At 39.9% G+C, this 26,936-nt stretch overlaps 3 protein-coding genes across 4 annotated transcripts; 1 reads left to right on the top strand and 2 right to left on the bottom strand.

The window, feature by feature from the left end:
• Positions 1 to 681: 681 nt before the first annotated feature.
• On the bottom strand, positions 682 to 8,829 carry asb14a (ankyrin repeat and SOCS box containing 14a). Of its 2 annotated transcripts, XM_084745796.1 has the most exons (13): positions 8,522 to 8,827; positions 6,688 to 6,852; positions 6,476 to 6,528; positions 6,145 to 6,279; positions 5,876 to 6,034; positions 4,627 to 4,872; positions 3,802 to 3,973; positions 3,466 to 3,571; positions 3,080 to 3,259; positions 2,752 to 2,880; positions 2,498 to 2,626; positions 960 to 1,113; positions 682 to 870 (listed from the first exon to the last, which is right to left on the bottom strand). In XM_084745796.1, exons 1-13 carry the CDS (start codon positions 8,689 to 8,691, stop codon positions 695 to 697), a joined length of 1,974 nt encoding a protein of 657 aa, XP_084601922.1. In that variant the 5' UTR covers positions 8,692 to 8,827; the 3' UTR covers positions 682 to 694. The 2 variants fall into 2 exon arrangements, with proteins under 2 accessions (XP_084601922.1, XP_084601930.1); XM_084745804.1 differs by lacking the exon at positions 682 to 870 and having other exon boundaries at positions 966 to 1,118; positions 8,522 to 8,829.
• A 2,190-nt stretch (positions 8,830 to 11,019) lies between these two features.
• rps23 (ribosomal protein S23) lies at positions 11,020 to 13,419 on the bottom strand. The gene is made up of 4 exons (XM_084740097.1): positions 13,325 to 13,419; positions 12,029 to 12,188; positions 11,368 to 11,488; positions 11,020 to 11,206 (listed from the first exon to the last, which is right to left on the bottom strand). Exons 1-4 carry the CDS (start codon positions 13,326 to 13,328, stop codon positions 11,060 to 11,062), a joined length of 432 nt encoding a protein of 143 aa, XP_084596223.1. The 5' UTR covers positions 13,329 to 13,419; the 3' UTR covers positions 11,020 to 11,059.
• A 1,319-nt stretch (positions 13,420 to 14,738) lies between these two features.
• On the top strand, positions 14,739 to 26,936 carry atp6ap1la (ATPase H+ transporting accessory protein 1 like a). The gene is made up of 8 exons (XM_084745784.1): positions 14,739 to 15,208; positions 22,595 to 22,617; positions 23,295 to 23,377; positions 23,877 to 23,945; positions 24,313 to 24,467; positions 24,672 to 24,722; positions 25,455 to 25,692; positions 26,440 to 26,936. Exons 1-8 carry the CDS (start codon positions 15,108 to 15,110, stop codon positions 26,695 to 26,697), a joined length of 978 nt encoding a protein of 325 aa, XP_084601910.1. The 5' UTR covers positions 14,739 to 15,107; the 3' UTR covers positions 26,698 to 26,936.

The raw sequence follows: 26,936 nt of genomic DNA, 5'->3' as shown, positions 1-26,936 counted from the left end.
GATGATTTTTAATCTTTCTAGTTTGTTCCAGCTCACAGCAATTGGAGCCACAGCCTAAGAATATATTATTTTATATTCTTCATGAAAAAAAAGGCTTTACATTTGGATTCACAGTGGATTGTATCCTGCCAATCTGTATTTTATTTTAAGATAATGTTTTTTTTTAATCATAAATATAGATAATATGAACACACTGTCTTTAAGGAGGGGGGAGGAACACATTTTTAATAGAAAAATACAATAAAATAAATGAAAAAATAACATTTCTTTTGGCTCTGACACTTCGGTTGGTGTATGATGTAGTACATGAGTTAAACAGAAAAAGTGACATTAAAGCAGTGGTTCTCAAACTGGGGGGCGCGCCCCGCCGCTGGGGCACAGAGGAACTACAGGATTGTAGTGAAACAAAGTTGAATGAATGTGATTCATGTAGAATAAATAAATAAACAAAAGTTTATGCGATCGTGCTGACCTGTATTTCACTGAAATTCAACTTGGATGATTTTTTGTATAGTTGCCTCCCCGTCGTTGTTAATAATTAACATAAAAAATGTGGGTTGTGAACTTTTCTTTGCTTCTGAAGGGGGGCTGCCAGAAAAGGTTTGAGAACCTTTGTGATTTTAAATGTCTGCAGATATTTTTACACGTTCATATGAAACTGTTTTGTTTGAATGTTGTCCTCACTCCTGCCGCGTCACCCCGGGGTGCTCCTCTGCCGGCCGTACAGGTCGTACTCCCTGTACAGGACGTAGTCCTTCAGTCGCCCCGGCAACGGCAGGAAGCTCATGAAGACTGGAGACCTGAGACGAAGGCGACCGAGACACCGACGGATCCTCAGACGGCAGAGATGCTGCAGACAGCGAGCGCTCTCTGGAGAGGAAGAGGAGGAGGAGGAAGAGATTAACGAGGAGCAGTCTGTTGTGTCTGTTGTCCGGGCAGCGGGGACAGATTGAATTTACCTTGCAGCCTGCAGATGTCGGGCCACTGCTGCTGCTCCATCACCGCCGCCTTCAGCTTGGAGCACAAGGTCACGTGATCGACGTAGTCCAACAGGATGCGAACCACCCAACCTGAGAGGTGCTTCAGCCAGGAGACAGTGATCACCTCACAGAACTGCACTGACAGACACACAAACACACACTGAGCACAAAGGTTTACATGTTTACAAGCTGTTCAGAGGTCTGACTGAGATCAAGGTTCATCATGGAGAGCAGAATAAAAGATTTGAGACAGATTATACCGGAGAATCTGTTTGGAAAAGAAAGCAGCAGCAGATTCACAGAAATTTTAATTCAGTACATGGAGGACAATATTTTAATTTTTGTCTGAACTTTGTTACAGACATTGATAATCTTCAGAGGATGGATTTTAAGAACTTTGATGATCCTCTGACTTCTCCTCTGACACCACCAGCAGGTCAAAACTTTCCAACTCTTTCAAAACTTAAGTTTACAGCAGAATACCCGTAAAATTAAACACACTGCCATTTGATATAGTGACACTGGTCAAACAAACTGTTCAGTAATTTTTAGGAAAGTTTATGGATGAAAATGTCATTTAAAGACACAAAACGACTACATGGAGGAACAAAACAGACACAAAACGACTACATGGAGGAGCAAAACAACCATAAAGAGACACAAAACAACAGAAAGATGCATAATAACTACAAAATGACAAAAAAAAGGTGCATAACAACTACAAAGAGACACCAAATGACTGCAAAAAGATCCAAAGCAACTTCAAAGAGATGCAAAATAACTACAAAGACACAAAATAACCACCAAATGGGAAAAAACAACACAGAGCCACAAAATTACCACAAAAAGGCACAAATCAACTACAAAGAGATGCAAAATAACTACAGGGAGACATAAAGATGAAAGAGATGCATTACCAATACAAAAAGAGACGCAAAATTACCACAAAAAGAGACAAAACAACCACAGAGAGACACAAGACTATACGAAAGAAGTGAACAACTACAAAGAGACACAAAATGACCACAGAGAAACAAAAACACTACAAAAAGGAGTAAAAACAACATGAAGAGACCCAGAAGAACCACAGAGGTGCAATAAAACCACAAAGATACATGAAATTACAAAGCAATGCAATGCAAATACAAAGAGACACAAAATAACTAAAAAACGTCACAAAGAGACCAAATGACCAAAAAAAAAGACACAAAAAGACCACAGAGACGGACAAAAATAATTACAGAGAGACACAACCTGATGACAGAGACACATTACGGCCACATGAAGACACACAATAACAACAAAGAGACACAAAATGACCACTACGAAAGAGAGATGATGGGACCTTTTATCTGTGCCAAGGGACCCACTGTCTCATAATCCATCCATCCATGGGACATTTAATAAACAAGTTATTGTTACAGAAAGTTGTTATCTCATCTTTGCTCAGCAGTTCAGTTCAGTCAACATGAAAACTCCTGACCCCCCTGATAAACTGGTGTGTTCCTGTTCATTACCAAAGTGTCTTTGATCACGGTGTTGGTCCACCCCTCGTAGCCTTCAGGGATGTGGGCCCTGTTGCCATAGGGACAGTCAAAGCAACGCCCCACATCGTAACCATAGTTACACAGCATCCTGAGAACCAACTATCAACCAAAAAAAAAACAACATAGAAACAGAAATAATATCAGTAAAGTTAGTAGAGCTGCTGATTCCTGTCAGGTGTAAATAAATGTGTTTTAGTGATTATCTAACGGGAGCAGCGGTTCACCTCGTCTTTGAGAGCGTACTGCAGGGCTGAGGGGAAGTGCGTCGTGTTCACTTTGCAGTAATAGTTGACATTGCCGCCAAACCTCAGCAACAGGTCGATCAGCTCATAGTTGCCCAATCGCAGAGCAACCTTAAAGAAACAGTTACTGGATTAGATCAGAAATGTTTTTTTTTTCTGCTCAGTGATCGACAAAGTGATCGACGGACAGAGCGACCGAGGTTCCAATCACACTATAATTACTATTTATTGACGAACATCAGTGTATCCATCTTGTGAGTGCTGGTGTATTTTTGAGCTGTAGGCGGAGCCGGGCTAACAACACAGGTACCTGCAGACATTTGATTGGGTCCTGGTTGGCCATGGCTCCCGCCTCCAGCAGCAGTCTGGCTGACGGCACGTCGTTATTGGACACAGCGAAGAAGAGTGCCGACTTCCTCTCGTCGTCATAGCTACGGCGAACCCAAGGATGGAGCATGTAGTTTGGGTCGTAACCTGCATCCAGCAGGATCTGATGGGAGGAGCAGTTACAACAATATTATAAATACTGAAATAAAACAATATGATTCAGGGTGATACAAGCCATTATTGATGATTAAAGTTGTTGGCGTGTTCTCACTTCCAAGGTCTGAAACTTAGATTGGTTCTCACAAAAATTTCTGCACACGTGCACACACACACACACACACACACACACACACACACACACACACACACCTTGAGGCAGAGTGAGTGTCCTCCTGCAGCAGCAGAGTGAAGAGGACTCATCCCGCTGTCGTTTACCTCTGACATAGAGGTGACTGGAATCAGCAGCTTCAAAGCACTGAGGAACACACACACACGTACACACACACACACACACACACACACACACACACACACACACACACACACACACAGAAACCTGAACTACATTTGTCTCTGATGTTGTAGTTTTTAACTTCTTTACAGAAAACAACAAAACAAATGATGAGCTCATAAAACGTGACTTTAATTTTCAAATTTAAATAAATATGAATGTTTTTTCTTCAAATTAAAGAACATAATGTTTACTCCAGGTATCCTCTGTGAGCCACACGGTGGATCGGCATGTGTCCCGTGTGTTTGGCCACGTTGGCATCGGCTCCGTATTCCAGCAACAGACTGATGACAGATGGATCTCCAGACGCCGTCGCCTCGTACAAGATGGAGGCCTCATCCTGAGCCTGGGACAGGACGTCCGCCCCTGCAGGACAAACAACAAGAGGGAAATTCTGTACAAAACACACATTATTTATCAAAGACAGTTGAAGTCTGAATATTAGCTGCAGCTGAACTTCAAAGTTCTGTGGAAGTCCATTCAGTCATTATAATGAAAACATTTCCTAAAATACTGACTGAATAAAATGTGATAATATCACATTTTGAGGATGTTAGAATTTGTCATTATATTGACCTCTTTTGTCTTTTTTTAAATTGACAGACATGGACTTCCACAGAATACATCTTTACACAGAATGAGGTATGAAAATATCAAACGTTTATGAGGAGACAGAATGTCTCCTGTGCCATTATTAGTGATGCATGAATGTGAAAGCAGCATTAAAAAATGTAAATTTAGTTTAGTTTTACCAGCTGATTATATGTCTGTTCTTAAAATCCACAAATCTGCAAAGTCACTTTAACTATCAAATAAATGTAGTGGAGTAAAAAGTAGAATATTGGCCAAATGTAGTGGAGTTGAAGCAGCAAAAATTGATAAATTAAAATAAAGTACTTAAGTTTAATACTTAAGTAGATGTACTTGAACTGCAGCTGGAATAAAACAAGCAGCAGCAATAAGAACTGTATAATGTAAAACTTTGAGTAATACTGTAGAGACACTCTGGACTCTCTCACCTTTCCTCAGCAGAGTCTCCACCACCTTCAGGTGTCCTCCCTGAGCGGCCAGCGCCAGCGGCGTGAGGCCGTAGTGGCTGCGAGGGTCCGTCTGAGCTCCGGCCTCCAGCAGCAGGGTCACCAGGGCCGCCTCGCCCAGCCGCGAGGCCTCGTGGAGGGGACAGCGGCCGTGGCAGCCCCCCTGGTTCACCCTGGAGCCCCGCTGGAGCAGCAGCTTCACCAGGTCAGAGCGGTCTGAACGGATCGCTGCAGAGGGAAGGAAGCAAAAAGATCACACTTTACAGAGCAATGAAGCACAAATGCATAAAGAAATGTTAAAAACACAAAAATATATAAGACTAAGGAAATAAAATTTGGATAAACAATGAAAAAGAACTACAAAAACAATTACTGATTCCATTACAGTCATACAGACACTTGCAGCTGACTCTATAAAGCCTGAAACATTAAATATTTGCCAGAAAATTCTATTTTTCATTGCAGTTTATTGGACCTTTTAGCAAAATAAAAAAATGTATATAATTTACAGATATAATATTAACATTTCATTTTCCTTGTTTTGTTGTTGTTTTTCAGACAGGAGCCTTTTTATTTTCCATTTTGTTTCAGTCAATGTAAACTGAACAGACTGAAATGGTCAATATAACATGAGAGTCCAGTAACTGTTTAAGTGAAATCAGTTAGAAAGACAATTATATGCAAGTGCTCACTTTGCACTCAGACTCAGGCTGCTGCCTGCAGTTCACTGATGATCCACCAGAGGGCAGAAGAGGTGTGTCAGACTACAGACAACAGGTTTTTCAGTCAAGTATTGATCATACTGATGTTGTAGAGGTCTCAGAAACTCGTGTATCAGATACAATGCAAATGGCGTTATAGGGTTAAAATTTTTTAAAAAGCATTAAATAGCATGTAAATTAAATGAGAAAGTAAATAAATAGGGAAATTAATATAAAGGTAAATAAATACAGGGTAAATAAAAACAGAAATATCCACTTATGTCACATTTTAGAATTAATGCCCATATTATCTTTATTATTATTATTGTTATTGTAATAAGATCATATTGAGTCATTTATTTATTTTTGATTTTGGCAGTCACAGTCCTCCATGCACCTCAACAAACTACAACAGTAAAATCCTGCTTTTATATTAATACATAAGTAATAATAATGTAATGATATGATATATAATAGCATAACAGTCTTGTTTTGGCCCTTCTGAGGCGGTGAAGTGTTGGTCAGCGTACCTACAAACAGCGGTGAGTCCTCCTCTTGGTCCTGAATGTCCGGCTGAGCTCCACGTTGGAGGAGGAAGGAGGCGTTTTCTATCAGACCTCGTTCTACTGCCAGGAAGAGAGGAGTCTGACCAAGAAGAGTCCGACAGTCCACGGAGTCTCGGCCTGTAACTGGAGAAATGGGACACCTCGCTGTTTATCACTCAGTCACACCTCCGTTTCATTAACAGGCCTCACGTTACTGTGAGGCTGTGAAGAATCGATATAGAGTGAACACAAACCTTTGAACGTGAGCTCCAGGATGGTCTGGTTGCTCTGAGCTGCTGCTTCATGCAGAGGAGTCCAACCTCTGCTGTCTGTCTGTGAGAACTTGTCCCTGTGTCTGACACACAGGTCCTTCAAGAGCTTCACATTACCTGGAGGGACAGAGGGACGGACAGTGGAATCTGATGGACTGTGGTCCAGCTCACAGAACTGCCATGGGCCCAAAACTGCACAGAATCCAACTGTAAAACTGGCTGTGTTGTCTAAGCAGCGCCCCTCAATCAATGCATATAAAATAGAAATCAGCTCCTGTTGATGTGAATTTGGAGTTTTAATTTGTATCTTCACCTTGTCTTATAGCAGTGAAGATCCTGCTGCTGTCTGTAGACTCTGTCCCAGAGCTGTGAGGAAAGAGGATCATATTGTAAATCAAGTGGTCTGAGACAGAACTAGACTTCTGCACCTCCTCTCGGCTCTGTTTTTGGGCATTAGGCAATCTGCCCCGTGAAGGTAGACTTAAACCAATCACAGGTCGTGTAATCTTTGTTTCTGTTACTGACCTCTTGCCGTCTCTTGTTGTGGAGTCTCGGTGAGTTTCCTTCTGTTTGCTGCTCTCCAGCAGACTCTGTTCAATCATGTACTGAATCGCTGCGTCGTCTTCATCATCGCCGTCCTCCATCCCAAACCGCTCAAACTCCATGATGTCCACATAAAGGCTCCTGGCCCTGTGCAGAAAGGGACACACGTGATGAAGGTGTATTTCACTGAACTCGCGGTTTCTGCGGCTCATCCACGCAGACCACATGGCCACCACGTGTGACAGTGAAACTTGGGACCACAGGCATCAGTCTGCTGATATAACAGCCTCCACTCTTCATCCGATGTTGAACCTGGTTGCAGGGATTTTCTCTCGTTCAGCCACAAGAGCAGTAGTGACACTGATGTTGGGTGATGAGATCTGACCGGCCTCCACATCAGAACAGGGGAAAACATTTCTTTATGGACCTGTACACGAGGGTTAAGTAATGCTGAAACAGGAAAGGACCAAACACAAGCTACTGGAGGAACAAGCTGTCCAAAGCTTTACAGCCAATGTGTTGTGTTCGAGGCACATTCTTGGATTTGACCTTTGCTGTCATCCATCTCGCTCTCTACCTACGTACACGTTTCTGAAAAAGTATGACAGCTTTCTCCAATTTTATCTCATCAATGTGATTTTTAACTGTATGAACAATCTTGCACCAGCCGTACTTTGCCCATATGTCGCAAAAACAGACAGTAACAGAATAATAGCCATTAGGGAATCAGCAGACGGGAACTGCAGAGTGGCTCAGTGCAAAACTACTTCAGGTCAGTCGCCTCATTCAGTTAAAGAAATACAAGTTCTGGAACGCCCTACCACCAGAAATAAAAACACAAACTGCTCTGAAAATGTTTAATCAAAAGTTGAAAATAAACCAAACCTGCTGAGTTCTGATCATGCATTTGTGCACATACACATCCTCATGGACATGAACACACACACACACACACACACACACACACACACACACACACACACACACACACACACACACACACACACCTCACAAGTGAAATGATTGTAATGTGATGTAAATATTGTACTTTTTATGTGATCATGCTGCATTCATGAGAATGTTACTATTCATGTGTTCAGTTTAACTAATTCACTCTTGGTAATAATATGTTAAATAGAAAAGTCTAACCAGGAACAGGGGCTGTAGATTAGCCTTGTCAAGAAATCATCTATGCAACACATCTGTATCATGTTACAATGTTTTTTTGTGTTGTCCCAAAACTAGTAAATAAATAAATCATACCGGGGACCTTTGCTTCATGTCTTCCATCTTGATTTCTCCCCACGTTTCCTGTCCATCTGTCACATAAATAACTTTTATTGAATTTTTTAAATGTATATTTTGTTCACTCTCTACTGTCTCTTTTTCCGTATTCTCTACTTTATCAGAGAAATGCAACACTAGACTGCATAACTAAAGTTTGCTGACAAAATATCCTCTTATGTTTCACTGGAATTAAGGTTCCCAAACCAGGAAAAATAGATCCAGATCAAAAGTGCACATTAGTATGTGGACACTAGTGTTCAGCAGCAGGAAGCAGTAAAAGGTGATATTGAGAAGGTCAAGAAGGCAGGTGGGTATGAAATGTTTGACATGAGGCCTGATTTCCTCAATATGTAACCATGACGGACTGAACCTCAACCAAACTGTAGTCGCGAGTTACAAATACTGTTCAGAAGTTTAGAGAACATTGACAGTAAACTGATAAATAAGTAAAGACAGAGGGATCAGCGGGACATTTCAGCACGTCTGTCTCTGAAAACAGACTCAACGCTCTGGCTGCAGGCGTGTTTACCTTGTGGTTCTGTGTTGGCTCGTTGTTGTGGTTCCCTCCGCTCGGCTGTGGAGTCCCTGCAGATTAAAACAGGATCTGTTGTTGCTGCTGAAGACGGCAGAGGAGCAGAGGTCTGACCTGCGACTGAAACCAGAGCCGTATGCCTGCGTCGGTTCTACCAGTGAACTCATGTTCCAAACTCACGTGTCTGCAAACACATCTGAGTGAGTCACACACAGGATCAACATTTCTCTGTTGGAACAGTGTCATTAAAGTGTGACAATAATCCTGCGGGAGATAAAAGTGGAGGCTCATGTGATTCCCACAACTAAATGTTTCAGCTGTTTATCTACAGCACTCTGGCTGGGGGGGAAATGATACATGTTACTATATTTACCCCCTCCAGCTAAGTTTATGCAGTGAATTTATCAGCAGACAGAGTGACACAACAGGGCAGATCACACTGGAATAAATCTGGAGTAAATCTGGTGTCAGGCACCTTTTGACCTTATAGTTGTAGCCAGCAATTTCCCATTAAATACAAAACACACAGCAGTAAGGCTGCAACTAATGATTATTTTCATTGTAGATTAACTATTTTTTTAGGTTATTGAATTGTGTCTTTTAAATGTCAGAAAATGTTGAAAAATATCCAATCTATTTTGCAGATAAAAGCACCAAGAATGGTTATCAGACTAAAATCACCAACTCGAGGTTGTATACCTCTGTCAGACGCAGTTTACATCCATAATCTGTTCAAACACATGTATTTAGTTAAGATTTAAAGGGAAATTTTAAAAAGTTATTAAGTGTATTATAATGGTGAAATGGAAAATATCACTATGTTAACATGCTGATTTCAGTGAATAACATGCAGTCTTCACTGAGTCTATTTTTTCCAGGGGATTAATAGACAGCTGAGCATTATGTCACAGTGAAGCTGACCTTTGACCCTTTGAATATAAAATATGATCAACTCATCAATTTATCCTGCTAGATATTTGTGTGTAATTTTGTCATAAGCAGCTTATGACTTCTTCAATTACAGCCCAAAACATGTTTATTAGGTCACAGTGACCTTTGACCTCCAAAGTCTAGTCACTTCCTCCTCAAATCCTAATGAATGTTTTTACCAATTCTGAAGGAATTTTCATCATGGTGGTCTTGAGACATCACACTCACAAGTGCAGGGCGGCTCTGAGATCACCGCGGCCTTGACTTTCTACCTTTGATCACCAAACTTTAATCACTTCATCCTTGAGTCCAAGTTGCATTTGTGCCAAATCCTCACAAAGGAGACACTGCAGCCACACATTAAGTATACTGTGCTTGGAGAAACAAAAAAATTCATCACACCGTTTTCACAGCAGCCACATTGATATGACATGAGTGTAAACACAGGTGTTACCAATTCTACTAATTAAGGTCTTGTTCCATTTAGTGCAGCAGAGCCTTTCCAGTGAGTGAACATGCACGATATCAACTCTATTTGACCTGAATACAACAGGATCTTAGAAAAGTATTATAATTTTAACACCTGTGTTTGCCCAACTACTTCAAGATGGCTGCTGTGAAAGAGGTCAGTTATCAAACCAGACGGCTGAGAAACTCATTTATGAACTAATCGTTGCAGCTTCATTACATGCCCAGAAACCAAGACCTACTGTTGGGTTGTGTCATTCACGGAGCATTTTGATGAAACAACTTCCTTCATAAAAACTTGAGGATTAATAAGAAACATTTTCAAAATAAATACAATCTGAGATACTTATTATTTTGACATTTTAAATCAAGTTTTCTGATTAGGATTTACAAGATCTTTTATTTCATCACAGACAGAATTGCACTTCCTTAGTGCATATTAAGTCGAATAAACAGTTTCAAAACTTGATCTGTTGTAAAATCTCAAACTGCCTGCTGAGATTCAGGCTGTTTAAAGAAACATTTAGGAAACACCTCCAGTGCACACAGCAGATCCCCATGTTTCAATCTTGCATTTCATGTGAATCTCACAGTACAGGTGTTTCAATGTTAACCATTTCAGTGGTCTACATTGGCCGTGTTGGCATGCTTACATAAATAAAGAATCCCTTTCAGCTTTGAGTCCCCTTTCTCTGGAGCTGCAAAAGTCTCAAAAGAATTGTATGATCTTGCGTGCACCTGGTAGTGTTTTATGGGGAAACTAAAGTGCAAAGTGTTAAATTAATGCAGTCCACTAACTACATTGAGAATTGGGCTCCATACTCACAGCAGTATGTATGGCAGAAAATATTTCCAAACAGCGTGTAACACAAGTAACAAGTAATAATACTAAGAACGACTGACTATAGCCTCATTGTGGATGCACTTTGTAAAGTTCACAACTCTGGTGTACAGTCTTAATGATTTAAGTAATATGTCAGATAACTGGGTACTTGGGGATAGAAAATTGTGCAGCAACTCTATTTGGTGACTAACAGCAAGTACAACCTGAAAGCAGAAATGGCAAGTGACAAATGAGAACACGAAAACAACCAGAATGTAACTGAAAACATTTATTTTATTTTCTGCCTCAACTGTTTATGACCTGGGTCTCTCCTTCTTGCCTTTGTAGAGGGCCAGCAGGGACACGTTGGCCACCTTGACCACCTTAAAACGGACTCCGGGGATATCACCCACGGCGTGACCTTTACGTCCGAATCCTGCCACCAGAACCTCATCGTTCTCCTGTAGGAAAAAAAAAAAGAGGATAGACGGTGGTGAGGAGAGGATAGACAAAGAGGAAACAACCTAGGAAAACAAACTACATAATACCTTCCTATTGAAGACCTCTACAAAAAAAAAAAAAAAAACCACAACCGCTTGATACATAAAGGACGGGCATTTACCTCAATGAAGTTAAGGCAACCGTCGTTGGGGACGAAGGCAGTGATCTTCTTGCCGTTCTTGATGAGCTGAACTCTCACGCACTTCCTGATGGCAGAGTTGGGCTGCTTAGCCTCAACACCACTGCAAAAAAGGAAAACAGCACTCATTAATGATATCAAAACCTGAAAGAAGTTGAGACTACCTGAAAAGAAATGTGAGGAGCATATATATACACATCTCATCTAGAAATGCTCTCTTCACTGCACGTTGTCTTTTTTTAAACCTGTCACAGGTGAGTTTTTCCTCTTCTATGCCAGCAGTAAATCAATTGACAAATTAAAAACAAAAACATTCAAGGAGACCACCATATCTGGCCCTAGTAACAGCTTTCAGAGGTTACACATCTAAATGCCAGAAAGCATCAAGAACAAACCAGAGTCAAGACTGCGACCAAACGACTCACTTAACTTTCCAAAGGGTTTAACCATAATTGGAGTTTAAGTCATCCAGTGACAGTTTGAATAAACTTCTAACATGTTTTAACTGACCCACAAAAGGGACTGATGAAGAGGCAAAGGTCAAAAGCCTAAAGTGACTGGCTGCCTGCCTTTGTATTAGAAATAAGTGTTGGGATCAACCATCACTTGGCCCTCAGGTGTTTGCTGTTCTTATGGTACTCACACTTTCTCAAGGACGATGCCTTTGGCGTGGGAGGCTCCTCCGAAGGGGTTAGCCTTCAGGGCAGTGCCCAGATGGGCCTTCTTGTACTGTTTATCGTGCCATTTCTGCTCACGGCGGTGGTTACGGAGCTTCCTGGCTGTGCGCAGACCACGACACTTTCCTGGAAGACAAAGACCAGCAAGAAATAAAGTTAAGAGTTGATGGCAGGATCTCTCAGATCAATGTGGATTTCAAAGCATTCTTAGCTTACATTTTACAATGCCTATGTCCACATCACACATTTCTCTAGCAGTATAAAAACACAACTGTAGAGGAACTAAAAAACTGTCAAGTGATGCACAGAAGAATGGAAAAGGAAGTTGAGTGATTACTGGTGTCTTTGCTTTCTGTGTGGACAAAACAATACAAGCCACAGATATTACTGAATTCACAAACCCGTCAGGAACCAGTCCAGTTTTCTTAAGTTCAGAGACTTTACTTTCAGAATCAAAACAGGCACTTAACTCTGGTTTTAATGTTACGTATGTCAAACTGGAACTACAGCAACACACGCATCACCACTAACTACTCCTATCATTAACAGCAAAACATTATCCCAATTTCGCATTAATTACAAACTCGTAACGAGATATAATTAGCCTTTACATATTTACTAGAGGAAGGGTGCAAACTGTACTAAGGACAAAGTGGCGGCCTGTCAAAATTCGGAGCTTTATCACTTCACATCCTTATTAACCAACTGACTGCATTTAACCTCACAATTCATAAATACTGAACAGAAATGGCCTTACACACTCGCATAAATGCTGCCAGCGAATTTAATCGCGTCAGTTGACTAAAATCTGCCACAAGTATACTTCTTCGGGTTACGAATACAAGTTCAATATAGTATTAGCTGCGTGCGGTGCTAACACGCAGCTAAACAGGCTTACAAATGCTCGCAATACGAAGCTTTAAACACAGTAACACTGGGAGTTTAGTTATTTCGTTGTCCGCGTATTTTATTAATTACTGTATGACAATTAACAGCAGTTTGAAGTGTGAAAGGATCTCATGCTATGAGAAGCTAACTATGCTAACATGCCGCTTGTGTTCCGCAGCTCAGAGGTGTTATGGCCGCTCCACGTTGCGGGGAGACAGAACCGTAAAAACGGTTTATTTTTTAACAGACTTTGGAATTTATCCGTCACAAAAGCATCGAAAACAGTTTATAAGATGTTCATATACGACACCGACATGAAAAATCACTGCTGTATAAAGAATTAATCGGTATTTAGGATGAAGTTAAAGCCGTACCCATGATTGCTGTACCGAGCCTGGGATGGAAAGGAAGGACCCAGGATGCACCGCGGCAATGTCTAGTGGGAGGACCCCGGCCGGGCGTGGCTACAGAAACTGCCTGACTGAAATGAACACGAATGGGAAACTACGGTGATTTCTTGTACTTGAATTTTATATAGATTAGATAGATAGAATTATATAGATTTTTTTTCATGCAGAATGAAGAATTTAAATACTTTTGTTACTTCTATATACAGAAATGTAGACTTTTAAAAGTTACTCCAAACTCTTCAGGTTAATAAGATTTAAATAAAACATTAAATTTATGAATATTTAAAAATATATAAATAGCCTAAAATACACAAATGCGTGTACATTTCAGAAGAAAAGGCAAAAAGGCTAAATTATTTTTTTGTTTCACGTAAGTATCTTAAATGTTATCTGAAATTACTTATTTTCAAACACCAACTACAGGCTAGGGTGTCACATACCCCCCCACCAAAACTCCTGAAGTTTAGGGCACTGCCAAGTGCCACATAGCAATGTCCCCTCATCTAAAACAAACAGGTGATATATTGGAGTTATATTTGTGCAGTGTATATGGAGTGACATAGACTTGATGCAGAAAGTTAAAGGGATAGTTGATAGTAGAGTAGATTTTTTGAAGTGTGGTTGTATAAGGTACTCATCAAAGTGAATTACCTACTGTAGACGGCATACTGCTGTGGACATGGGTCAGCAGCAAAAGTATTTTAGCCAACTAAAAAATGTCCATCTAAAAATATTTCAAGTGTACACTGTGTTTAGAATATTTTCACCGCTTTGCCTTGCTGTCAGCTTTTTCTGACAGAAACCTCCATTATATAAGCCAAATCCCCAAAGCCACCAAATTTCTTTAGCAAAAAAGTATTTTTTGGTTAGTTTGTGTGACTTCAGTGTGTCTGAACTAACCTTTAAAAAAAACACAGAAGTCACACAATAACACAAACTAACCGATTAAGGCAGAGGTAGACCAGCAACTATACAATTCTGTGAAGTTAAGTTACTGTTTTTTGCCAAAGGAGTCTGGTGGCTTTGGAGACAGCAGCAGTTTCCTGTCAGCAAAGCCTGTCCAACTGCAAGGAAAAGGGACGAAAATATTCTAAATATAGTGTACACTTCAACTGATATTGATTTTTTTAGGTGGGATTTTTTTTTTTAGCAGACTAAAACACATTTTTAGCTGATTCTCAGTATATTTCTCAGCTGCTGTGCTGGTACTCCTTCCGATTCTCCAAACTGTGGATGTGCCGACCGTCATCTACTGTAGGTAATATGCTGACTATAGATAAGTACCTCACACAACCCTACTTCAAAAAACTGAAGTGTCCCTTTAAATCCTATAGCATGTTTTACAGTGCATAATCAGTCCGTGGTGCAGCCTCCAAGAACTGCATGGCTGTCGACTCATATTTCCGCTTGTGGTGCAGCACAAAAGAATAATTTTAGATTCGAGGCTTTGCATCAGACTGTCTGAACAACCTATGAATTAAATATGTATAAAGGAATCTATTAATGTTAGGTAATGAACTGTATTTCGACAGAGGTGAACTGAAAATGAGAAAATGAGGGAACAACGAAGGTCTTTATCCAGCGTGCAGAGGCAGAGCTCTCTCAACCCTGTCTGTCTCTGCTCTGCCCTGATTGGCTGATTCACCAGGCTGTCAGGGGGGCTTAAAGACGGTGGGCTGATTAAAGTAGATTACGAGGGGCAGAGAGGCAGAGAGTGTGCTGGCATCACACTCTGGTCACCACGGCGATGGCTTCACCATGGAAACAGTGCTGCTGCATCCTCCTCCTCTCTCTCCTTCTCCTCCATCTGCGGTCGTCTAGCTGCCTCGACCGACGACCCGCTGACAGGTAGGTGACGTGATGAGAGACGATGAGAGATGATGGTGATTGAACTTGATGCCTGGTGTTGTTGTTGATTCTGACCTCTCGTGACTCTCTAATCTTTGACTCTTGACACGTTCAGCTTAAAGATTACTGATGCATCTCTGCTGTGTGGTCCACCAGGATCTGTGGGTGGTTTCAGTCATTGTGTTATTTATGTCTTTTTTTAGGATCTTTTTAGTTGCTCATATCATAGCAGAGGGACAAGCTTAAAATCCAACATCTGATATATAATCACCTTATAGCTATGGCTTTATGTTCTGATATCATTTTTTCCTTTCTGATATCATGTCTGATACATGAACTTTGTGTCTTGGTCCATGCAGAGTACTGAGACAATCCCAGGGTGTTTAAAAATATATATTATTTTTTGTAACAGCTGTATTCTACTAACTCTGTATGAATGTTGATATGACTGCTTTCATTGTTGTACGGCCTGGTTCAACATAAACAAATACATACAGAGAACAAATACCAGAACATGACCTCACCGTCCTGATGCTGCTAGAGTCAGAATCAGAATCAGAAATACTGATCCTCAGGGGCAAAGTGGGTTATGTCACATTTCTTCCCATTTAAGAATAGAAAGAAGCATAGAAAAGAGAATATAAAAATATCAAGTGTGTCAATAACATGTAGAAATATGTACATTATATGACAATATACAATAATATATGTACAACAAAGAAAATAAGAAAATGTGTTCACAACAATACAACAGTGTGCACATAAGAGTACAGGCTGGTTGAAACAGGAAGTTTCTCAGTTTTTTCTCAGACAAGGATCCCTTACAAGATGCAATGGTGAAGCCTGTTTTTTCTACTGAGTTTTGTTAAAGAACAATACAAGTGAAATGTATTAAAAAAACATTATACATGTATTAAAAATATTTGCACCACCTCGACAAAGAGTACACATACACAGAGAGACGGTTTTGATGGGTGATGCGTGTATGACTGGTAGGATTAACATATATGGGGTATGGGTTGTTGGATTATAATGTAATCTAGATTTCACAATTAAAATATTATTCATTGAAGCCTTTTGCAAAAAAATCTATCATTATAATTTAAATTAATTAATATGAAATGTTTTCACAGACCCTATTGTCAATAATATGTCTGAAAAGATACTTTAACATTTATTATTACCAAACATAAATCTGCCTGTCAAAAAAAAAAAAACCCAAACATTTAATTTACAAAACTCTGACAAAAGGCTGCCCATGAATCTTTGTGCGGTCATGTGAGATAGTGTAACTGTGCGGCACAAATCCATGACGGCGAACCAGTTAGCTAAGTATTATCAAAACACACTGGACAGTTAGCCGTATTATTATCTCAGCTGTAAATATATTCTTGGATTGTTTTGTAAGTTCAGGAGCAGGTGACTCTGACACACCTCCACCTCAGAAACCACCAACAAAAATGCTGAAGGTGAGGCTAACTCAGCTAACATGAGCCACATGACAACTGCTGCAGACTGAGCAGCTGAGCACAAACGAGAGAAGATCAAAAATATTCAGTGCTGTGTGAAGCGGGGGCTTCCTGCTCCGTCTATCAGCCAAGGGATCCATGGCCTAAAAAACGACCCCTGAGATACTGCATTTTAGGTGAAATTAATAGTGTTGGTATCGAAACAGCCCAAGTTATGACAGTCACCTACTTTCACATGCAGCAGACACAGAGCAACGTTATTATCAAGTCTGTGTTTGTGTTCAGCTGATTAGTGCAGTTATCATTCTCATTTTATTCTGGTTTGGTCTCCATCAACTCCCGAGGAAAACGTCTGTCTCCTTAGCATCTAGACATTCAATTTCGTTCAGCAGCCAGTCGCTAACTCTGTCTGCTGTTTGATGCTGAGCAGGTAGAGTACAGTGGGTCTATAAGAGCTTGTCTGCTTGAGTGCTGTGACTGAACCATGCAGTGAATGTGACTAAAAACGGGTTTAAAAGCTGCGTAAAACTGCAGAGTTGGTGAGAATTGTTTGACTTGAAGGCAGAGAGACTCGGGTGCAGAGACGGCTCCCAGGAAGCGGGGTTGAGTTCAAAGAAATCTTTACTGACAGTCCAAAAATGGAAAACAAAGCTGGGAGGGAGATGGCAAAAAGTCAAAAACCAGCAAAGCAAACACTAGAAAATAACACAAGGAAAAAAAGAACACAAGGGAACAAAGCAGACAGTCCAGCAAAGGATGATGAAAACAGGTGAGTATATATACAGTATATACAGGGTTAACAGTGGGGATGATCAGGGGCAACAGGTGAAAACAATCAGAAATCAAATAGGCACAAAGAAAAGAGCAAAGACAGGAAGTAAAGAGAGGACACGTGAGGGAACAAAACAGAGAGCTAAACAGAGAGTGAATACTGGACTCAATCAAATACTGATCAGTTTCTTAGTATCTCCAGTTGAAGAGCGCTGCAGGAATGAGAATTAAAACTCAGAAATGAGGTAGCATTTTTTCCTCAGGTTTATTCAACATTTTTTTAACGTGTTGTTGGTTGGTTAGACGCCTGACGCACGGTCTGAGGTTAACACAGTCTGACAAGATTTTCACATTTTGTCCAACACCATAAAATACCATCATTAATGAATCGTGAGGCTTTTACGTGTCTTAAAAAAAGCGGCTGCTAACAAAGGCTAAATGAGATGACAGAGGTTGTTGCGGATATTAAACGTCATCACGCCGAACACGAGTCACTTAGAGGCGATGACGCTGAGTCAAGTTGTAAACGTTTTTTAGTTTTTTAATTCAAGTGATTGCATTTACACTTCAAAAATCATAACAGTGGTGTTGTTAAGATTATCTTACTGAACAGTGTTAGTATCATAAACTTGCGTTTGCCACAGAACAAATTTTCTACAACAAGATACAGTGGAAATATTTCTTGTTTTTTTGTGACTGGAACCAGAGAAATACCAGCTTTAGGGTTGGCCTACAAAAATGCGTCATCCCTGCAGTAAACTTTAGCATATAGCACATCTGACATCCCTGCAGGAGTCATTTTCCTGTCTCTTCCCCAAACCTCGACTGTTTTAACTGCCTAACTTTAACCATGCCATAACCATTTATTTGCCATAGCCTCGACCTTTCTCTACCTGAACCATATCATAGTTGCTCTGTGAGGTTATTGTAGAAAGTGAGAGTTGCACAAACATTGTAATTGTAACCCTAAAGATTAAAAAAAAAACATTAACATTAATCTGGGGTTTTGCAGAATCATTCAATGTCAACATTCCTCTTAAAACCGTTGTTGACACAAATAAAAGACAAATGAGATGATGATGTTGCTCTGTGTCTGCAGCTGTTTGTGGTGTGTCATTTTTTACAGTGTGCAGCTGCTAATGGATGGTAACAGAGGGAAAGGCTGCAAAATCTCCTTTTGGCTGAAAGCCACCCCATCCTTCATGACCTGAGTGTGTATGTGTGTGTGTGTGTGCGCGCTCATGATTGTATGATTATGCAATCAGTGCAATCCCACAATCCACAGTCCTGTACTTTGACCCAATACACAAGAGGAGCTAAACCCTTTTTTTTTTTTGGCTGGAGGGGAGTCGGGGAGGATTTGACGACTCCCTGCCTATTGTTAGATTTATAATATATTTATTATGTGCCGAGAAAAATGTGGAACATGTTTTATTTGACATCTACTGAGAGGATTTTCACTCAGAGAGGCAGACAGTCTCTGGACAGAGGTGGAGCGTCTACTGGGCTCATTTAGATCAGACTGACTGATTATTTTCTATTGTGTCAGGCTGCAGGCTTTTTCATAACTGACACAGTTTTGCTTAGATTTTGGACAGAGATACATGATTAATAATAATAATGATGGATGCACTTAAAATTTTGCCTGTGAAACAATGGTGTGTTATGTTAGACATCCTGTACTGTGTGTACAAATGTTAACTATTGTTTAGTGCTGTGTTGTGTTAAGATGTACTCCAAAACAGATGTGGCCAAGCGTATACATGTTTGTCTGTATGTTCCCTCCACATGATCATACATGTTGACCTGCTCGCAGACTGTCTGAACCTTGAGCAGACAAACTTTATATCACCAAGAATACTGCGACAAAGAGGATACAGAAAGTATAACTTGGAGGTTTAAAAAAATAATATGCATACTTTGAAACACTGAGACCTCAAAAATAGGGAGAATTTTGAAACCAAAGTGTCTGGGAGTCCTCATCCATATATAAAAAAAAGAGTTTTGTAGACTTTGTTTCCTACGTTCTGGTGACTTTATACTTTTTTGCAAACAAATGCCTGCAGATAGTTTATAAATGACAATAATTAGTTTGAAAATTCAACGGGACAACAGTATTATAACAGTCCCTGGTCCAATCTCAAATTTGATTGAGGTGTTAATTAGGCTGAAAATGTGCCTCTTCCTTTAAAGCTTTCTGTAAAAACAATGAGAATGATAATTTGTCATAAACTGGGATAAATTTGGGACCTCAGAAGGAAAGTGGAAGAAGGCATGGAAAACCATCTACAGGGGTAAATCAGAAGGAATATGATAATATGTAAAATTGCTTCATTAAAATGTCTAAAAATGACAAGTCATATCTTATAGATTTTGTTGAGCTGCATAGTTTTCAACAATGTTCAAACAGTTGAACATTCAAGCTAAAGGCGCATTTCACCTGTCGCCTGTTAATGGTGTAATGTCCCTTTATCGTGGGAAACATCAGATGTTACATCAGAGAATGAGAAAGGAAGTTGGTGAACGTGACCAAACGTGTTTAAAACTTTACACGATTTATTAATCTTGAACATAACTGCTGCCTGAATCGCTTCATATAGATTGACATCGACAGTGGTGGTTGTTTAATAACTCCTATGATCCAACACTCCTTCAAAATAAGACGTCATCAAACTAAATATTTTGTTAATGTTTTGATGTGAGAGATGTCTAGCAGCAGAAATTACATACTGTGCCTTTAACTCGTGTGTGCAAATGATTCTCTTTTTCCACCTGTCAGGGTAAAATATCCGTCTCCTAGACCTTAAATTTACTGTAAAACTCATCTACAACATATAGGCTACACTTTAACATAGTGAGGAAAAGTTGTTAATTAATGCATCTGGCAAGTTGCAAAATGTTTTACTGAACAAAACATTTGATCTTGCACAGTCACACACGGCAAGTATGGGATCATGAAGCACAAGACACAACGTGTTTATTAACATTTGATGGAAATAATAATATATAAATAATCTTTCAGTAACCTTTACCAAAGTGATTTTGTTGCATAAAACCTGACTTCAGATGAAACCGAACCACAGACTCTGATTTCACTGCAGCTCTTCATTCAGTCAAAACAAGATTTCCTCTTAGAATAATCCAGACAGTGATTACGTTTGTTACCCCAACATGACTGGGAAACAGGGCGGCAGACAGGGTGAAATGTTTTTCGGACCCCCTGTACATTTGATGTTGAACTTTAAATAAATAGAAGTCCACATCTGTAAAAAAAACAAAAAACATCCATTTTCTCTCAAATTCAAAACACAAATCTCAAGTTGACCCCCAGCAATTTAAACATACAGAAAATGATAATAAATGAGAATCACTGGAGGCTCCCCTACATTAAGAACATCGTGAAAACTTACTGCAGGTTTATAGACTCTGCATTATAACAGTGCCCAGTGCAGCTGCATAACCTGCATATGGCAAGAATCTGCCCCGCTGGGACAACAATTATGTATGAACATGATTTTTAGGAGACATGGTTACCATAAAAAAAAGTTATGTTCCTCAGCAGTTACTTAGTCACTTACTATAAGTGGACGTGTCCTGCGTTAACACACATTTTCTGCTAAAGTTAAAACAGTTTTGTTTATTTCTCAGGCCAGATTTTTGTATTTGTCGTCTCTCTTGTCTCTCTGGTTTGAAGTGGACGGGGCTCAGTTGGGATGAGATGTAATGTCACACGCACCAGATAAAACTAACTTTGTTTCCGAGACTTTCGGCTGTAAGTCGTGGTCTTCATCAGCAGATGGAGGTTCCCGGTTGTCATGGAGACGGTTTAGTTGTTGACAGGTGGGATAACAGGTGGTTGTCAAGGTGTTCAGAGGTGGTGGATCTCAGTGGATGGTGCAACTGGATTTGGAGTTTGCAGACAACAAAGTCAAAACTGAACCTTCATCAAGACCTCAGTGAAAACTTTATGACGTTTGTGAGGTTGTTTTTGTATTTTGACGAGTTTTTATAGAAATAATTCAGTTTTCCAGGGTGTATCGAGGCTCTGTTCTTGTTGTTTTGTTGATCTGCACAGGCTCATGCACGATTCTTTACATAAAACCTGAATGTGCTGCGTGTTTTTAAATAAAAATAATCACAGCTGCTGTTTGTTGTTAAACTGATTCAATATTAAATCTTCAGATCCATTATTTTTCTACTATAAGTCTCTGTGTCTATAATCTGGGTCAGAGTGGGTCCTCTCGGCAACAGTACATCTCTGTTCCAGACTGATCGTCTGTCTGTTACCTTAAACACTAATCCACAGGGTGAACGACGGTCACTGGACTATCCAGATGCATTCTGGGTACTGATAACATCACAGATCAATCTCCTGCATCCTCCCTCTCTAACCTATTTCTAACCTTCGTTGTTTATTATTGTTTTAACATGTTGTCATAATATTAAATTGTATTTTAATAATTTTACTGGTAACAAATCTCTTTCTAAACATACAATAGTTATTGATTTGGCTTTTATTCTATTTTATCTGATAAACAAAAGATACTTTTTTGTAATTGTTTCTTTACTTTAAAATTTAAATGGACAGTTATTTATTATAAACTTTAAATCCTAATCCAACAGTCATTATCATTTTGTTAGAAAAACTATTTATTTAAAGACTAACATTTGATCTGAATTAGACATCTATTCTGCTGTGGTGAATGCGAAACCAAATGGTGATTATAATATAGATAGATAGATATAGGTCTTGTTTATTTTTCCTCAGAATAACATATGAATATATTTGGATTTTTCCATATTTCCTCTCCCATATTATCAAATGATAACGAGTCAGAATTAGATTTTGATTGTGTGAATAGTTTGTGTTTTTTATGACAAAGACCTACATTGTTTTTGTTTTTTTACAGCAGTTAAAAAAATGAATTACTCAAAAGTAAAAACTATAATAGAAAACAACAACAACAACAGCAGCAACAAATCTACCTGGTAAAGAAGACCTAATGGAAAAAAAAAAACTAAATTTTTCTATAAGACAGAATCAAATACATGAAAAGTGTTGAAGTGTGACAGACAGTGGAATAAAGAAATAATGATGAACATGATTTCAGTTATTTATCGATCTTCCTGTCACTTCTCTTCACAGTGCTGTTGTCTCTACGGTCCATGGTGAGTATCATATCTGTCTGTCTGTCTGTTGAAACGTCCTCATGCTCGAAGGACAAAATCATAAAACAATATTGATACTTTGCATTGATTATCTATAATCCACCTTTAAACTGCCTCATCATTTCTTCATTTGACCCATAAATCTCACTGGTAGATTGTTCCCCAGGCACATACGAAATAACAGGTGAATATCACAGTAAATTAACTGAATAAACAATATTACTCTCTAAAGAAAATAACAAACAACTCAAAACAACAACATTAAGACCAAATCAGCACATAACAGTCATGTTTCATAGTTTTTTTTTTCAGTGCTGTGGTCAACAAAGCATGAAAGCATTTATCTGTTCAACTGCTAACTTAATTTAAATTTTATAAATAACTGAAGTGCACATAAACAGACGCAACCAGAGGAGCGAAGTAGCAGCCAGCATTGTGACGTGACACTGAGGGTCACTGGTTTCTGATCAGGTGATAGTTGAGTGTGAAATAAATAGATATTATAATTATTATGTTGGCTTGAGACATAAGTGAACTACATGTCTGTTTAGTGCAGGAACCTATAAAGTCTTTGTTTTAGCTTTTGTGTTTTTGGCCTCATAGTCCATAATGTTTTATTTGCTGAAGGTTACTGTAACCTGAATTAAAATTCATCAAGTCATTGATTGTCTCTCCAGATGAAGGGGCGGCACAGAGTGATGGAGAGATGTGGACGGAGGAGCGTTTTGTATCTACAGACCAACCATTCAAACAACTGCAGGTAAACTCTGAGTGAACGGTGAGCCAAAAGTCCACGTCCTGTTGCTAATGTTTTAATTAGTCGTGGTAAAACAAAAAAAAGTAAAGTAAAAAGGATTGAATCTGTGAAAGAGGGCCGAGTCTAGTTTCACTGCTGAGTAAAAAAAAATGTAGATTTGGGGATGTTTGTTTCTTCGGGTCAGCTGAGGAGGGAAAGAAGAGAAAGAATGAAGAATAAAAGAAAAAAGAAGCAAAACAGGAATGATATGAGAGGGTGAGAAATATGTTTAGGCTGTATGTAGGTTATGGTGATGGAAGTGTTTACAATCATCTAGAAATATCCTCAAAATGAAAACAGTTTCTTGTGAACATGTGTTCATGTGCAAGAATAACTCATGCAGGACAAAAACACACAGGTGAACATGTGAACTTTCAGAAAACCACACTGAATTAAACAAACTGATGTTCCACATGATGAAAAGGTCATTCCTTTCACTCGCCGTATCTTTCTCCCTCTCCAGTCTTCAGATGCGTCTCGGAGGAAGTTACTTCAGGCGCCAGGAGCTGCACTTCCCTTCCCTCCCCTCAAGGTGGCGTTGTCTCCAGATGATTAACCAGCCGCTGAAACACTTTAAGGAGAGCATTAGATCACAAAAACACACCATCTGATGTGTCAGATGGTGACACCTGCCCTGGACCAATCTGTCCTCGACACACAAATATCAAAAATCTATCCATCGTCTCATCTGACTCTGCACACAACAACAACAAAAAACAAAACAAACAAAATCTCAGTGTGGGTTTAACATCTGGCAGCTGGAAAAGATGCTGTTAGTAGTCTCTAGCTACGTCACATGGACAAAGTACCTCTTTAAAAAGCACTCCTCCTTTGAAAAGTTGATATTAGAGTTTTATTCTGTGGATCTCGGGTGTAATACAGTTGTCTCCGTCCACCAGGTGTTTTCCAACGGGCAGCCGTGCATCCTGTTCCAGGCCAGGAGGCTGTCCCTCCGCTACGAGAGGCAGAGGCAGCTGGACCTGACAGAGAGAACGTTTTCCCCTCAGAAACCTGTCGACACCAGCCAGTCCGTCTGCCGACAGGATAAGGCCACGTATGTACGCCTGTCTGTCTTAGACACTCGTCTGTGTACCTGTATGACTGATGCACACACACACCTTTAAAAACATCAGAATTGTTTTTATGATGATCCTACAGCATTATATTGTTCCATGTCCAAAAGGTATAACAAAGAAACATAACCTCTTTCCTAGCAAAAGTGCAACCCTCTTTCTGTGTGTCCGTCTGTCTTCACCAGGCTGGTCATGAGGTTTGGAGATGTGGAGGATTTGAGAGGCCTGTCCATCAGGTTAGTCACGCCGTCCTGCTGTTGATCATACTGTAAAATATAACTTTATAAGCATAGCATTGTTTACATCCATGTTTGCAGGCTTGTAGTCTTCTTCCCACCTGCCTTTGTTGGTGCAGTGTTGTGTCTCTTAGTGCGCTGCCACCTCCTGCAGATCAGTGAAATATTGTGACACCACTGACAAGAAGGTGTATCACATTTTTGGGCTGTGTCATCTCATATCCAGATAAGGACATGTATCAGGATATAGCACATTTTCTGTAAATTCAGTTAATAAAGAGTTTATTTTAAATGACCATATAGAAAGGCCTTTTTATTTTTACATTTTGAATTATATACTCAACAAATAAAAGGTACTTTTGCTATAACTATTCTTTTGTTGCTGTCATCTGTAGATTCTCTCCATACATGATTCTCGGTAAAAAAAAAAAAGTTTAGTGGAGTTTGAGTCTGTTGTGGGGACCAGTCTGCAGCAAGATTTGCAAAGTGGAAGAAGCCCCTCTTGTCCCATTCTGAGTCATTTTCACTCTCCTGCAAAGTTGTTTGTGTTGTGTTTGTGAAAATTTCCTGCCTGCGTCTGCACTGTGCTGAAGTACGCAAAAACAGCTTGTAACGCTACTAGAGGTTAAAAACTGCATGTGGCACCTTTCAGGCTACAACGTCTACAGCCATGCTGACACCACATGATGTAAAGTTTGGACTGACTGTCTCCTCTTGTCCCTCTCATGTCAGACTGCAGCTGTCCAACACTTTCTACGAGTCTTCGGGTCAGTGGTGGTTCTCTGTGGAAAGCGTGTCTCTGCTCTACAACGCCTCTGAAGAGGCCGTGTTCAACGCCAGCGAGGTGTACGCCCCGTCCTCCTCCTCCTACCACTGCCTCCATGTCAGCAGCCAGCAGCGCTACAGCGCCCTGCTGCTGCCCAGCAGCGACCACGCCCGCCGCTGGGCCGTCACCTTCACCAACTTCCAGGTACCCGTTCACCCAGCTGACTCACTCTCTGATTTTTGAAAGGTGATATATCATTTATTAAAGGATGTCTGGAGAAACTGTCACTCACTAATGTCCACTAAACCCTTTGAAAAGTGAAATTTTAATGTCCAATCATGATTTAACAACAGTAACAAATTTTTAGCCTTTCCTAAACCAAAAACACAAGAGCGAAATAAATGAATTGAATTAATTTGTCAGCTCTAATGTAAGCTGTAGTTGTTAGCATACCAGGCTAACTAGCTAACTAGAAATATTAACTTATCAGTAATGTTGGGCAAGTTGCTCAGGAGCTTAATAGGTTTATTTTTACTTATTTCTCCTTTAAAAAGTAATAACATTACTTTACTTATTACTCGATATTGAAAGTAATTAGTTACATTACTAGTTAAATTACGTGTAACTTGTTAGTGGAGCCAAAGAAACTCATGACCTGTGGCCTCTCGCTCATTCCCCATCCTTTTTTAGCTTTTTGGCTAACAGCTGACACGACCTGTAATATATTACCGAGTAATTTATTACTGCCGAGTACTCAACCACAGCAGCTTTACTGGTTTGGTTCACTCTCTTCACCACCTGGCAGCTGTTTTAAGTGACTAACTGATAAACGTAGTGGAGCATTTAGCAGCTAAAGAGACAGATGTTTAAATCAGGAGTTGGTGGAGACCAAAAAGCTAAAAGCGAGTGAATGATTGAGTTACGCTCAAAATGCCTCTGTCCCCTTCACAGATTCAGGCGTTCAACATCACCTCCGGTAAATTCTCTCCTGCGAGCGACTGCGCCACCTTCCTGACGCCGGCTATCCTGATGGGCCTCATCACCTCCCTCATCCTGCTGCTGGTCCTGGCCTACGCCCTGCACATGGTCATCCACCTGAAACACATCGAGCACGACGACGAACACAAAGCAAACATCTACTACCCTCAAAGCCCTGAACAGGCCGAACACTGCTGCATGGAGAACATCACTGAGAAAAATATTCTGTAGTGTAGCAGAGAAGATAAATAGACTTTTAACTAACTTTGAAAAGAGACACGGCTGATTCGACGCTGACAACTGGCGCCAACCGTCTGGTGTGATGGTGTACTTTCAGCTCAGGATTAGATTTTTTGAAATATATATTTCTAGTTTTTTTTTTATTTGCCCATTAGTGAATTTCTGTATTTGTCTTTATAACAAATGTAATAAAAATATAAAAAATATATTGCAGACTCATAGTGCATGTC

Source organism: Lutjanus erythropterus, chromosome 2 (assembly GCF_056507025.1).
Source record: "Lutjanus erythropterus isolate fLutEry1 chromosome 2, fLutEry1.hap2, whole genome shotgun sequence".
Taxonomy (NCBI): Eukaryota; Metazoa; Chordata; class Actinopteri; order Lutjaniformes; family Lutjanidae; genus Lutjanus; species Lutjanus erythropterus.
The sequence above is the reverse complement of the archived record's forward strand: the minus strand, read 5'-3'. Positions and strand labels throughout refer to the sequence as shown.

Coding starts and splice junctions, on each gene's coding strand:
- asb14a (XM_084745796.1), bottom strand. CDS start 8,691: ATGAGTTCACTGGTAGAACCGACGCAGGCATACGGCTCTGGTTTCAGT. Junction 6,035..6,144: donor CCTGGAGCTCACGTTCAAAG/GTTTGTGTTCAC, acceptor CCATTTCTCCAG/TTACAGGCCGAGACTCCGTG. Junction 3,974..4,626: donor GGAGACTCTGCTGAGGAAAG/GTGAGAGAGTCC, acceptor TTTGTCCTGCAG/GGGCGGACGTCCTGTCCCAG.
- rps23 (XM_084740097.1), bottom strand. Junction 11,489..12,028: donor GGCATCGTCCTTGAGAAAGT/GTGAGTACCATA, acceptor CCTTTTTTGCAG/TGGTGTTGAGGCTAAGCAGC. Junction 11,207..11,367: donor GTTGCCTTAACTTCATTGAG/GTAAATGCCCGT, acceptor TTTTTCCTACAG/GAGAACGATGAGGTTCTGGT.
- atp6ap1la (XM_084745784.1), top strand. CDS start 15,108: ATGGCTTCACCATGGAAACAGTGCTGCTGCATCCTCCTCCTCTCTCTC. Junction 23,378..23,876: donor AACCATTCAAACAACTGCAG/GTAAACTCTGAG, acceptor CTCCCTCTCCAG/TCTTCAGATGCGTCTCGGAG. Junction 25,693..26,439: donor TCACCTTCACCAACTTCCAG/GTACCCGTTCAC, acceptor TCCCCTTCACAG/ATTCAGGCGTTCAACATCAC.